Genomic DNA, 14767 nt, shown 5'->3' on the forward strand with positions numbered 1-14767 from the left:
GTAGGGATTAAAGAATTTCCAGACAAGCAAAAGTTGAGGGAATTCGCCTCCCACAAACCACCTCTACAGAATATTTTAAAGGGACTGGTCTAGATGGAAGCACTCCTAAGGCTAAATAGATATTACCAGAGAAAATAAAATCACAGCAAGCAAAGCACACCAACCAAGTACTAACTAAAGGCAAAAATAAAATCAACGATCCACAAAAGCAGTCAAAGGAAACACAAAAGAGTATGGAATAAAACACCTAACATATAAAGAGTGGAGGAGGAAGAATAAGAAGGGAGAGAAATAAAGAATCATCAGACTGTCTTTATAATAGCTTAATAAGAGAGTTAAGTTAGACAGTTAGATAGTAAAGAAGCTACCCTTGAACCTTTGGTAACCATGAATTCAAAGCCTGCAATGTCAGTAAGTACATACCTATCAATAATTATCCTAAATGTAAATGGACTGAATGCACCAATCAGAACACACAGAGTAATAGAATGGATAAAAAAGCAAGACCCATCTATATGCTGCTCACAAGAGACTCACCTCAAACCCAAAGATATACACAAACTAAAAGTGAATGGATGGAAAAATTAATTTCATGCAAACAATAGGGAGAAAAAGGCAGGTATTGTAGTACTTGTATCAGACAAAATAGACTTCAAAACAAAGTAACAAGAGATAAAGAAGGACATTACATAATGATAAAGGGGTCAGTCCAACAAGAGGATATAACCATTATAAATATGCACCCAACATAGGATCACCAACATATGTGAAACAAATACTAACAGAATTAAAGGAGGAAATAGAATGCAGTGCCTTCATTTTAGGAGACTTCAACACACCACTCACTCCAAAGGACAGATCAACCAGACAGAAAATAAGTAAGGACACAGAGGCAGTGAACAACACACTAGAACAGATGTACCTAGCAGACGTCTAGAGAACTCTGCACCCAAAAGCATCAGGATACACATTCTTCTCAAGTACATGTGGAACATTTTCCAGAATGCATCACATATTAGGCCACAAAAAAAGCCTCAGTAAATTCAAAAAGATTGAAATTCTACCAGCCAACTTCTCAGATCACAAGGGTATAAAACTAGAAATAAATTGTACAAAGAAAACAAAAACACTCACAAACACATGGAGACTTAGCAACATGCTCCTAAATAATCAATGGATCAATCACCAAATTAAAAGAGAGATCAAGCAATATATGGAGACAAATGACAACAACAGCACAAAGCCCCTACTTCTGTGGAATGCAGCAAAGGCAGTTCTAAGAGGAAAGTGTATAGCAATCTAGGCCTATTTAAAGAAGGAAGAACAATCCCAAATGAATAGTCTAAAGTCACAATTATTGAAACTGGAAAAAGAACAAATGAGGCCCAAAGTCAGCAGAAATTGGGACATAATAAAGATCAGAGAAGAAATAAATAAAATAGAGAAAAATAAACAATAGAAAAAAATCAATGAAACAAAGAGCTGGTTCTTTGAGAAAATAAACAAAATAGATAAGCCCCTAGCCAGACATATTAAGAGAAAAAGAGAATCTACACACATCAACAGAATCAGAAATGAGAAAGGAAAAATCACGAAGGACCCCACAGAAATACAAAGAATTATTAGAGAATACTATGAAAACCTATATGCTAACAAGCTGGAAAACCTAGAAGAAATGCACAACTTTCTGGAAAAATGCAACCTTCCAAGACTGACCAAGGAAGAAACTGAAAATCCAAACAGACCAATTACCAGCAACAAAATTGAATCAGTAATCAAAAAACTACCCAAGAACAAAACCCCTGGACCAGATAGATTCACCACTGAATTTTATCAGACATATGGAGAAGACATAATACCCATTCTCCTTAAAGTTTTCCACAAAATAGAAGGGAGGGAATACTTCCAAACTCATTCTATGAAACCAGCATAACTCTAATACCAAAACCAGGCAAAGACACCACCAAAAAAGAAAATTACAGACCAATAACCCTGATGAACATAGATGCAAAAATACTCAACAGAGCATTAGCAAACCAAATTCAAAAATACGTCAAGAGAATGATACACCATGATCAAGTGGGATTCATCTCAGGGATGCAAGGATGGTAGAACATTCGAAAATCCATCAACATCATCCACCATGTCAACAAAAAGAAGGACAAAAACCACATGATCATCTCCATAGGTGCAGAAAAAGCATTTGACAAAATTCAACATCCATTCATGATAAAACCTCTCAACAAAATGGGTATAGAGCGCAAGTACCTCAACATAATAAAGGCCATATATGATAAACCCACAGCCAACATCATACTTAACAGCAAGAAGCTGAAAGCATTTCACCTAAGATTGGGAACAAGACAGGGATGCCCACTGTCCCCACTGTTATGCAACATAGTACTGGAGGTCCTAGCCACGGCTATCAGACAAAACAAAGAAATACAAGGCGTCCAGATTGGTAGTGAAGTCAAACTGTCACTATTTACAGATGACATGATATTGTACATAAAAAACCCTAAAGACTCCACTCCAAAACTACTAGAACTAATATGGGAATTCAGCAAAGTTGCAGGATACAAAATTAATACACAGAAATCTGTTGCTTTCCTGTACACTAATGATGAGCTAGAAGAAAGAGAAATCAGGAAAACAATTCCATTCACAATTGCATCAAAAAGAATAAAATACCTATGAATAAACCTAAGCAAGGAAGTGAAAGACCTATACCCTGAAAACTAAAAGACACTCTTGAGATAAATTAAAAAGGACACTAACAAATGGAAACTCATCCCATCCTCTTGGCTAGGAAGAATTAATATTGTCAAAATGGCCATCCTGCCTAAACCAATCTACAGATTCAATGCAATCCCTATCAAAATACCAACAGCATTCTTCAATGAACTGGAACAAATAGTTCTAAAATTCATATGGAACCACAAAATACGCCTAATAGCCAAAGCAATCCTGAGAAGGAAGAATAAAGCAGGGGGGATCTCGCTTCCCAACTTCAAGCTCTACTACAAAGCCACAGTAATCAAGACAATTTGGTACTGGCACAACAGACCTACAGACCAGTGGAACAAAATAGAGACCAGATATTAACCCAACCATTCAATTAATATACAATAAAGGAGCCATGGTTATACAGTGGGGAAATGACAGCCTCTTCAACAGCTGTTATTGGCAAAACTGGACAGCTACATGTAAGAGAATGAAACTGGATCATTGTCTAACTCCATACACAAAAGTAAATTCAAAATGGATCAAAGACCTGAATGTAAGTCATGAAACCATAAAACTCTTAGAAAAAAACAGGCAAAAATATCTTGGACATGAACATGAGCAACTTCTTCATGAACATATCTCCCCGGGCAAGGGAAACAATAGCAAAATGAACAAGTGGGACTATATCAAGCTGAAAAGCTTCTGTACAGCAAAGGACACCACCAATAGAACAGAAAGTTATCCTACAGTATGGGAGAATATATTCATAAATTGCATATCTAATAAAGGGTTGACATCCAAAATATATAAAGAGCTCATGCACCTTAACAAACAAAAAGCAAATAATCCAATTAAAAAATGGGCAGAGGATCTGAACAGACAGTTTCCGCCAAAGAAGAAATTCAGATGACCAGCAGGGACATGAAAAGATGCCCCACATCGCTAATCATCAGAGAAATGTAAATTAAAACCATAATGAGATATCACCTCACACCAGTAAGGATGACCACCATCCAAAAGACAAACAACAACAAATGTTGGCGAGGATGTGCAGAAAGGGGAACCCTCCTACACTGCTGGTGGAAATGTAAATTAGTTCAACCATTGTGGAAAGCAGTATGGAGGTTCCTCAAAAAACACAAAATAGAAATACCATTTGACCCAGGAATTCCACTTCTAGGAATTTACCTTAAGAATGCAGCAGCCCAGTTTGAAAAAGACAGATGCACCCCTATGTTTATCACAGCACCATTTACAATAGCCAAGAAATGGAAGCAACCTCAGTGTCCATCAGTAGATGAACGGATAAAGAATATGTGGTACATATACACAATCGAATATTATTCAGCCATAAGATGAAAACAAATCCTACCATTTGCAACAACATGGATGGAGCTAGAGGGTATTATATGCTCAGTGAAATAAGCCAGATGGAAAAAGACAAGTATGAAATGATTTCACATGTATGTGGTGTATAAGAACAAAGAAAAAAACTGAAGGAACAAAACAGCAGCAGACTCAGAGAACCCAAGAATGGACTAACAGTTACCAAAGGGAAAGAGACTGGGAAGGATGGGTGGGAAGGGAGGGACAAGGGGAAAAAAGGGACATTTCGATTAGCTCACATAATGTGGCGGGAGCGGGCCATGGGGAGGGTTGTACAACACAGAGAATACTAGTGACTCTAGCATCTTACTACGCTGATGGATAGTGACTGTATTGGGGTATGTGGTGGGGACTTGATGATGGGGGGAGTCTAGTAACCATAATGTTGCTCATGTAAATGTAGGTTAATGATACCAAAATAATAAATAAATAAATAATAATAAACATATTCAAAATTTTGGTTATGGAAAAGTTTTTTGAAAAAATTAAATTAGTGCAGTTTTAAAATGAAAAACTAAATAAAACAGTATGAAGTAAAAAGTGAAAATACAGCTTTACTCCATTTTCCTTTCCTAGTTCCATTCCCCTGATGTCATTAATTAGTTCATTCGGTATGAGTCCATATCTTTTTCTGTATTCATACAGATGTATACACATGCACGTAGTTTTTTCCCCTTAACTTAGATTCATACTAATCGTACTGTTTGTTAGCTTGATTTTTTTCTCTCAATAATATATCAAAGACATCTTTCCATGTCAGTCTGTATACCTCTCCCTCTTGCAGAATATTCCTTATGTGGGTATACCATAATGAAGCTCACCGTTGCCCTTTTGCTGATCATTTAGGTTGTCTCCAGTTTTTCACCATTACAAATAGTGCCGTAACCATCTTGTCCCAGTTTTTAAAACCTTGTGATGAAAAATTTCAGCCGTATGTGAAAGTAGAGAGACTAGTATAATGAACCCCTGTGTACCTATCATCCTTCATCAACAATTAAACCAACATTTTGTCTTTGTTTTATCCATCCCTTCCTTCTCTACTTTTTATTTTCATTGAAGTACTTTGAAAACAAATCTCAAACATCATTTCACCAATAAGCACTTTAGCACCTAGTGTATTTTTTTATTAAGATAAAATTCACATAACATAGAATGTACTATTTTAAAGGGTAAATTCAGTAGCATGTATTACATTCATAGGTTTGTGCAACCGCCAACTCAGTCTAATTCTAAAACATTTTCATTATCCCAGAGGAAACCCTGTATTCATTAATTTTTCACTCCTCACTCCCTCCCTCCTGACCCCAGCAACCACTAATCTGCTGTCTTATCTCTATGGATTTACCTATTCTGAGTATTTCATATAAATGGAATCACACAATGTATAACCTTTTGTGCCTGACTTCTTTAACTTAGCATGTTTTTAAGGTTCATCTACATTATAGCACATCTTAGTACTTCATTCCTCTTTATGACTGAGTAAAATACCATTGTATGGATATATCACAGTTTGTTTATTCACTCATCTGTTGACAGACACTTGGGTGGTTTGCATCTTTTTTGGTTATTGTGATTATTGCTACTGTGAACATTTATGCATAAGTTTTGTTTGGATACCTGTCTTAAAATCTTTTGGATATATACCTAACAGTGGAATTGCTGGATCATATAGTAATTCTGCGCATAATTTTTTGAAGAACTACCATTCTGTTGTCCACGGTGGCTACACCATTTTACATTCCCCCCATCAATGTATAAGGGTTCCAATTTATCCACATACTCCCCAGCACTTGTTATTTTTTGTTCTGTTGTGTTACGGATCTTTTATTGCTACTTGGATGTGAAGTGATATGTCATTATGGTTTTTATTTGCATTTTTCTAATGATGTTGACCTAATGACAATGAACATTTTTTCATTTTCTTGGCCATTTGTCTATCTTCTTTGGAAAAGAGTCTGTTAAAGTCCTTTGCTCAGTTTTTAATTGGGTTGTTTTTGTTGTTGTTGAATTGCAAGAGTTATTTATGTATTTTTGTAACCTTATGAGATATATGATTTTGATATATTTTCTCCCATGATGTAGGTTGTCTTTTCACTTTCTTGGTGGTGTCCTTTGGTGCACAAAGGCTTTTAATTTTGATCAAGTCCAGTTTGTTTTTTTCTTTTGTTGCTTTTAGGTGTCCTAGCCACTTTTGAATCTGTAGGAAGGATTCCTTAATATGGAATTACCCCTTAAATTTTTTTTCCCCTGGTTAAGTCATTTATTTATTTATTTTTATTTTGGTATCATTAATATATACTTAAATGAGCAACATTGTGGTTACTAGATTTCCCCCATTATCAAGTCCCCACCACATACCCCATTACAGTCTACCCCTTTAGTTTTTGATAGTTACATATGTGATCCAAGAGTTTATACCCCCGTCCACTAAGTATGAGTATGCCTTTTTCTCCACACCTTCACCTATTCCATATATTAATCACTTCCTATTTTCTTTTCCATTTTTTTTCAATTTGACAAGTGAAAATGATCGTATTTTAACAGGCATTTTCACCATAACTAGTTTATTTACATTATTATATTTGTATTTCTTCAGCCCATAGTCACACAAATATTTGTTTAATGAATGCTCATATCCTTTGCCTTTTTTTTTCTTTTTAAATTGGCAACAGCAGATGCTACATTTATGTGTGACAAGCGGTGTAACAAGAAACGATTGTGTGGACGGCATAAATGTAATGAGATATGCTGTGTGGTAAGTGAACCAAACATTAGATACAATCAGATTACATTCATCCAGGGGCTGGGCTTCTGGAAGCCTCAACCATCTGGAATGCAACCCAGATTTAGAAACCACTGGGAGGGGCCCCTGAGCAGCAGTCAGAGAGCTGCCCATAAAGATAGGCAGGACCTTATTCGGCCTCAGCCAGGTTGAGAAGTTAGCCAGTAGCAGCATGGAGGATGAGAAAGAAGAAAGATGGAAGGCCTTGGGCCCCAGAGCACAAGACCACTAGATGAGCATACAGTCCTCTGGGTGAATTGTATGCTGTCCCAGCACACACTCTGGCCTGGCCTTAGCTAAGTTGGACTTCAGGTGCATATACAGCTTGGGTCAGATCACTAGGCAAAATGGGTGTAGCATTTTTGAAAGGAGCAAGTTTCAGTTATCTGAAGTATTCACTTCTATAGAACTAAATAAAGGAAGCATTACCTAGCAGTTGGTACTTTGTTAATCACTGTGTGTGTGTGTGTGTGTGTGTGTGTGTGTGTGTGTGTGTGTAACAGCAAGGTAGTGCATGTACACATATACAGGTATATATATATATATATATATAGTTATTTTATTTATATACTGACAAGGTAAAGAATGATGAAATTATACAGTATGTCAAGTCTTATTTAGAAACCAGCATTTGAAGGCTTAAAGACTTTCTCTTATTACTGAAAATTTCAAACATATACAAAAGCAGCAAGACTAATAGGAGGCCCATGGAGAGGGCTGATTTCATGACTAATCTTGTTTCATCCACATCCCTACCTACTACCCCTGATTATTTTGAAGCTAGACAGACATGCTTTCATCCATAAATGTGGAGAACATTTTTATTAATCTTCTTGCTTATGGAAAATATAAAACAGTTTTGTAAACAAATAGAAATCTCTTCCTAGGACAAGGAGCACAAGTGTCCTTTGATTTGTGGGAGGAAACTCCGTTGCAGCCTTCATAGATGTGAAGAACCTTGTCATCGTGGGAACTGCCAGTCATGCTGGCAAGCCAGTAAGTTTTTCACTGTATACTTCTAGAAATTCAAGCATAATGTATTATGAGGATTGATTTGCTTAGATTGGTATAGCTTACTGAACTAATCAGGTATGTTGAGACTTAAAGTCTAATGTTGTATTGTCAACCCTGAATGTACGAAACCTGGGATATAAGCAACAATCTAAGGTGGGATCTGGTTCATTAATGATTTCCTCTTTTGCTACCTGCCTCTTAAATATTGACCCAGACTCGGTCCTCAGCTGTCTTCTTCCTCTATATTATTAGCAGTAGTTTGCAAACTTAACTGGTCTTAGGACTCATTAACATTCTTAAAATGATCCAAGGAGCTCTTACATTAGTTATATTTATATTTGCCACATTAGAAATTAAAACAGAAGTTTTAAAAATATGATTTATTCATTTTTTAAAAATAATATACCCATTATGTATTAACACAAATAACATTCTATTTGAAACTGTGTTTTCAAAAAAATTAGAAGAGTAGATGCCTGACTTAGTAGAAGAGAGATGGATTCTCATATCTGCTTCTCATTTGTGGCTATTATAGTTGAGGCATTTGAAAAAAATCCGGCCTTACACAGATAGCTAGTTGGAAAAGACAGAATTTTTAAATAATTGTATATTAACTTTTTGGAAAAGTTTTTTATTTTCTGAGCTTAATTATTGAAAATTAACTTCTCAGATAATTGTGGGTATTCTTCTTTGATGCTGCACTAAAACTCAGCCTCAATTCAGGATGGACTTGAGTCAGTTTTTGTGTTTGTTCTCTGTCAAATTTAAATTCCTTGGTTTTTCTTGTACCGTGCATGATTTTATAGCATCAATACATTGATCATTTGGAAAATAATTGTTCAGTGGGTTATGCAGATCTTTGAAATGTTGACAGATTTTGTGTTACAATGCTAAAAACTCCCATTCATTGATATAACTACCAATCTCATCACAAAAGTCTTAGGAAAAGTGTTGGGAAGTTTCAAGCCTATAGTGGTAAATACATATTTTTATTTTCACTTGAAATTCTATTTTCACTTGGAAGCCTGAATTTTATCACTTGCAATGAAATCAGTTTTTTTGAAATTACAGGCTCAACTTGTTAATTTTTGATAAAATGTCTGCCAAATACCTTTTGTTTGTCAGTCATTATTTCAAGTAAAAATGGTATTTCATGAAAAAAGAAGTTAATTCAGCTCATAATTCAAGAAGTGCAATTCTTTAAAACAACCAGAGTATCTTTTTAGTCTAGCAAAAGTGGTTTATCAGATTTCCCATTTTGTTTTACATAATATTAAAAAGATATATTCAAGAATCAAGTTTTTTTTTTTTTTTACTGCTTTATCAAGAACATTCTTAAGTGAAACTGGTATTTTTTATTTATTCTAAGTGCTTGCCAGTAAAAAATAAAATGATTACAGTTTGGAGTTACTGTCTTGATTTGCACTAAGGCCCTGGCAATTTTACCAGTCATTATTACTTTTGCACCATCAGTGCAAATGTTAACACAGTGAAAAAAGCAAATAATATCTAAGTAGTATTATGAAAACAACTTTGACTTTGTGGACTCCCTGAAAGGATTTCTGGGATCCCTAGGGGTCAACAGAGCACACTTTGAAAACTGCTGCATTAAAAGATTAGCCTAGATCAGGGTTTCCCAAAATGTTTTCTCTAGAATGCTAGGCTTACGTCATTTCAAAAAGGAGTTAAGTAAGTGCTTTGTTATAAATCACACACGTAAATTTCCTTGGAAACAGCTTACATAGTTCCTTACCCTTTACCTAGTTGTTTCACATGTATTAGTTTGTCCTCACAATAATCTTGTTGAGTGGATAGGTCAAGGTTCGTTATTCTCATTTGATAAAGAGAAAAAGCTCAGAAGGGTTAAATACTTGCCTGCAGTTACTGAGCAAGTTAAGTAGTAGGTCCAGAGCTAGAAACCTAAGTCTCCTGACTGTATTTATAGGGCTCTTTCTGCTTCCTTGTATAACCTCTAAAGGGGTTGCTGGAGAGGGCTGACTCAGGAAAAGCAGTGGGTGGAGTAATCATGGAGGGCCCTGGGCTTCTCAACTCTTGATGCGTTGAGAACCATGGCCAAAGTTTGGGCCTCTGCCCAAGACTCAGATTGGAGAACTGGCTACCCATGGGGTCTAAGGCTTAGGAGAGCTCATGATAAAGTGGGCTGCTTGTTGGAACTGTCCTATGTGAGCCCTCATTTTGATTTGGCTTGTGAACTGTTTTTAATGAATTCAGATATACCTTTGTGCTTCATTTCAACTTCATATTTCTAGCATAATAGATGTTGATTTTACCTATAACAATTTTTTCAAATGGCTTCAGTGGCTCTCTGAAGAGAGATTTATATTCAAATGTATATTTTGGTATGTTTGTTAATTACAAGTGGCTTTCATAATCTCTGGATTTTCTGTAGTAGAAGTCTCCTATCCTCTCAGAAGATACGGTCTATAGATCTATTTATAAAATATATGTAAAATGTCTTGGGTTACTCATGGACTTAGAGTCCATTGCAAGTAAAAGTGGAACACTTCATACCTCTCTGCTCCTTTGCCACCACTTCAACTTGAAAAAATTAACCATTTTTTTTTAAAAAGGAGGCCCCCCCAAAAAATTATTCTCTAGAAATACAAGCCAAAAGAAACTGTGTGTATGTTGTATATATATGTGTGTGAACATCCCATACTCATGGAGGGTTGTTTTGTTTTGCCTGCTGCTGCTCAGGTTTTGATGAATTAACCTGCCACTGTGGCGCATCAGTGATTCTCCCTCCAGTTCCCTGTGGTACCAGGCCCCCTGAATGTACTCAGACCTGCACCAGAGTGCATGAATGCGACCATCCAGGTGGGTCCCATCTCCTTGCTTCTGCACTTCACAGCCTGCTCACACTGTGTCATTAGGATGTTGTCTGCTCGTCTTCAGTGCTCTGAGGGCATGCTGTGATGGCTGCCTCTTGCTCCCTATGCTCGGGGGCTGCTTCTGTGAAGGCGAGGCTGTGATCTGGGCCACAGCTGAGAGTCACAGTGCTTTCCATTGCTTTACTCTGAGGATGCCAAACCTAAAAGGTTGAGAGAATCCCCAGCTGGTCTTGTCTTCCAGGGACTTTTCTTCTTTGTGTCCTTCACTTTTGGTGCATATTTCAAAATTGAGCATCTTCTTGCAAAATTAAAAGTACTTGAGTTTTGTTGTTATAGAAGCAAAATGTGTCTTTCGTATAAAAGGAAAGAAAGAAAAGAAAGTCAAAAGACTGAAATGAAATTGTTATGTCACCTTCTAGGAATTACAGTCTGTATTTTTCAGGGCTTTTTTACATGGGAAAAAATATATATATTTGGATTTATTTCCTAAAAGTAGGATCCAACTGAACTTATTTTAACTATTTTTTTCCCTGTTGTTATTATAAATTAAATCTCTTCCCTGTTAATGAATATTTTAAATCTGCGGTATAGCTTTTTAATGGTAGTGGAGTGTAATGTTACATGGATGGGCCCTAACTTATTCAGTCAGTCTCATATTGCTGGACATTTGTTTCCAGTTTTTCTCAGATATACTGCTGTACACACCAGACCAATATCTACTTAACATCACCCATTTTCTGTCCGGTCTAATTGTTGACTTTCCTCTTGGATGACACTGAACCCATCATTTCATTTTATCAGGTCCTAGAGGCAAACCTGAAATAACTCAAGTCACCAGATTTGGTGCTTAGACTAAGTCTGGCCATATCATTCAGACTGACAGTTAGATAACCAGTTCCTAGTTTTTTCAGTTAATAGAGTAAAACAGAATTAAATAAATTCCTTGTGAAGTGAAAAGTCCCTCCTTTCCTGGGGACCTTTGGATGGCCCTCCCAGCTTAGTTTGCAAGCCCCTACTGCATTGTTCACATCAGCATGAAGTAAATGCCCAGACCAATGCTCACCCAGATCCCTCCTTTACATTAGCTTGTTAAAGATGAAGTCCAAACCCTGCTGGTTAATGTCCATAGTAAGAACTCAACCCTTTATGAGTTGTATTGTTTTAGCCTGCTTTTATTCATTTAACTTTTCTTTAGTGTAGTTGTATATCTAGCATGGTGTCAGGTGCAGAAGGAGGTACAGAGGAAGAAAAAAATAGCCCATGACCTTGAGCTTCTTATATTCTCCCTGAGAGGAAGAGGATGGTAGTTAAATGCACAGAAAACAGCAACCAGATAACATCGTAGCAAGCCATCTTCTTAACTACTAAGATGTCAAGGACCATAGGAGAGCTCAGGGCAGGGTGTGGTCAGCTAAGGAAGACAGTTCTAGGAGGCAAATTTGGATGAACTGCCTCTTACAGGCAGTAAGGAAATTGAAGGGAGCCAGAAGAAGCATGTCAGATGGAATGAGTAGCAAAGGTGTCTGAGTAAAAGTGAGCAGTTGCCATGTAAGGTAGGGCCAAAAGAATTAGTAGAATGGGCAGACTGGGGCCGTGCTGCAGGAGATGAGCAGAAAAGCTGTCTCCCTTTCTGTTTGTCATGTCTGTCCCCTCTCAAGTTTCTTTTTCTCACTCATGCTCATTCTTCAACACTTAAATTACTTTTTACTTTACATTTTTTTAAACTTTCTTTGCTTTTAAATTAAGGTATTATTGATATACACTCTTAGACGAAGGTTTCACATGAAAAACAATGTGGTTACTGCATTCACACATATTATCGAGTCCCCCCCCCACCCCATTGAAGTCACTGTCCATCAGTGCAGTAAGATGCCACAGAGTCACTGTTTGCCTTCTCTGTGCTACACTGTCTTCCCTATGATCCCCCACACACCATTTTTACTTTATGTTTTAAAAGGTACTCCCAGCTCCTAAATTTAGAAGTTGCACTTCATATGCTGTTAGAACATGTATAATAGCTTATGTGGCTTTATTTAAACATTAATCCCAGTTTTACCTTTCTTTTTCTATAGTATATCATTCTTGTCATAGTGAAGAGAAGTGTCCCCCTTGTACTTTCCTAACTCAGAAATGGTGCATGGGCAAGCATGAGGTAAGTTTTCTCTCTCAAGTGTTCATTGTTCCAGCCAGAGATTTATAATTGAATTACTTTGAGTTGTTAGTTTTTTTTGTTTCTCAAAGTAAATATACTCCAAGAAGCTGAAGTTTGCTGCTGTCACTGTTTTTCTTTTTTTTTTTTTTAGGGACTACTTTGCATAAAATTGAATTTACCCTTCTTAGTGTGCAGGTCTACAAGTTTTGACAAAAGCATTCTTACGCTCATGTAACCACCACCACAATCAAGATGTAGTATATTTACTCACCCTCAAATATTCCTTCATGCCTCCCTATAGTTGGTCTCTACGGACCCCCAGGCCTTGACAACCAATGATCTGATGTCTGACTCAGTGGTTTGCCTTTTCCAGAATGTCATATACGTGGAATCTTACAATAGGTAGCATTTTGAGTCTATTCTACTATCATTCTTTTTTTTTTTTAATTAAGGTATGATTGATACACACTCTTATGAAGGTTTCACATGAAAAAACAATGTGGTTACTACATTTACCCATATTATCAAGTCCCCACCCATACCCAATGCAGTCACTGTCCATCAGTGCAGAGATCCACTATGTCCCTTCTCTGTACTACACAGTTCTCCCTGTGATCCCCCACACCATGTGTACTAAACATAATAATACCCCTCAGTCCCCTTCTCCCTCCCTCCCCACCTGCCATCCCACACCCCTCCCCTTTGGTAACCACTAGTTCATTCTTGGAGTCTCTGAGTCTGCTGCCATTTTGTTCCTTCAGTTTTGCTTCATTGTTATACTCCACAAATGAGGGAAATCATTTGGCATTTATCTTTCTCTGCCTGGCTTATTTCACTGAGCATAATGTCCTCCAGCTCCATCCATGTTGTTGCAAATAGTAGAATTTGTTTCTTTCTTATGGCTGAATAGTATTCCGTTGTATATATGTACCACATCTTCTTTATCCATTCATCTACAGATGGACACTTAGATTGCTTCCATATCTTGACTATTGTAAAAAGTGCTGCGATAAACATACGGGTGCATATGTCTTTTTGAATCTGAGAAGTTGTATTCTTTGGGTATATTCCAAGGAGTGGGATTCCAGGGTCAAATGGTATTTCTATTTTGAGTTTTTTGAGGAACCTCCATATTGCTTTCCACAATGGTTGAACTAGCTTACATTCCCACCAGCAGTGTAGGAGGGTTCCCCTTTCTCCACGTTCTCGCCAACATTTGTTGTTCTTAGTCTTTTCAATGTTGGCCATCCTTACTTGTGTGAGGTGATATCTCATTGTGGTTTTAATTTGCATTTCCCTGATGATTAGTGATGTGGAGCATCTTCTCATGTGTCTGTTGGCCATCTGAATTTCTTCTTTAGAGAACTCTCTCTTCATATCCTCTGCCCATTTGTTAATTGGGTTACTTGCTTTTTGGGTGTTGAGGTGTGTAAGTTCTTTATATATTTTGGATGTTAACCCCTTGTCGGATATGTGATTTACAAATATATTCTGCCATACTGTAGGATGCCTTTTTGTTTTGTTGATGGTGTCCTTTGCCATACAAAAACTTTTTAGTTTGATGTAGTCCCATGAGTTAATGTTTGCTTTTGTTTCCCTTTCTCAAGGAGATGGGTTCAGGAAGAAGTTGCTCATGCTTATATTCAGGAGATGTTTGCCTGTGTTGGCTTCTAAGAGTTTTATGGTTTCATGACTTACATTCAAGTCTTTAATCCATTTCGAACTTACTTTTGTGTGTGGGGTTAAACAATAATGTTTCATTCTCTTGCATGTAGCTGTCCAGTTTTGCCAACACCAGTTGTTGAAGAGGCTGTCATTTCCCCATTGTATGTCCATGGCTCCTTTATCATATAT

The 14767-nt window shown here is 37.0% G+C and overlaps 1 protein-coding gene across 2 annotated transcripts in view; it reads left to right on the plus strand.

The window, feature by feature from the left end:
• The window catches only part of NFX1 (nuclear transcription factor, X-box binding 1), a 75045-nt gene that overhangs the window by 39364 nt on the left and 20914 nt on the right, over positions 1 to 14767 (plus strand). Inside the window, exons 12-15 of one of the 2 annotated variants that reach the window (XM_036898142.2) lie at positions 6786 to 6868; positions 7783 to 7891; positions 10628 to 10747; positions 12834 to 12913. In XM_036898142.2, coding sequence (XP_036754037.2) covers positions 6786 to 6868; positions 7783 to 7891; positions 10628 to 10747; positions 12834 to 12913 — 392 coding nt within the window. The remainder of the gene's footprint in view (positions 1 to 6785; positions 6869 to 7782; positions 7892 to 10627; positions 10748 to 12833; positions 12914 to 14767) is intronic. The other variant, XM_036898143.2, reaches the window with a different exon arrangement.

This window comes from Manis pentadactyla, chromosome 3 (assembly GCF_030020395.1).
Source record: "Manis pentadactyla isolate mManPen7 chromosome 3, mManPen7.hap1, whole genome shotgun sequence".
Classification (NCBI taxonomy): domain Eukaryota; kingdom Metazoa; phylum Chordata; class Mammalia; order Pholidota; family Manidae; genus Manis; species Manis pentadactyla.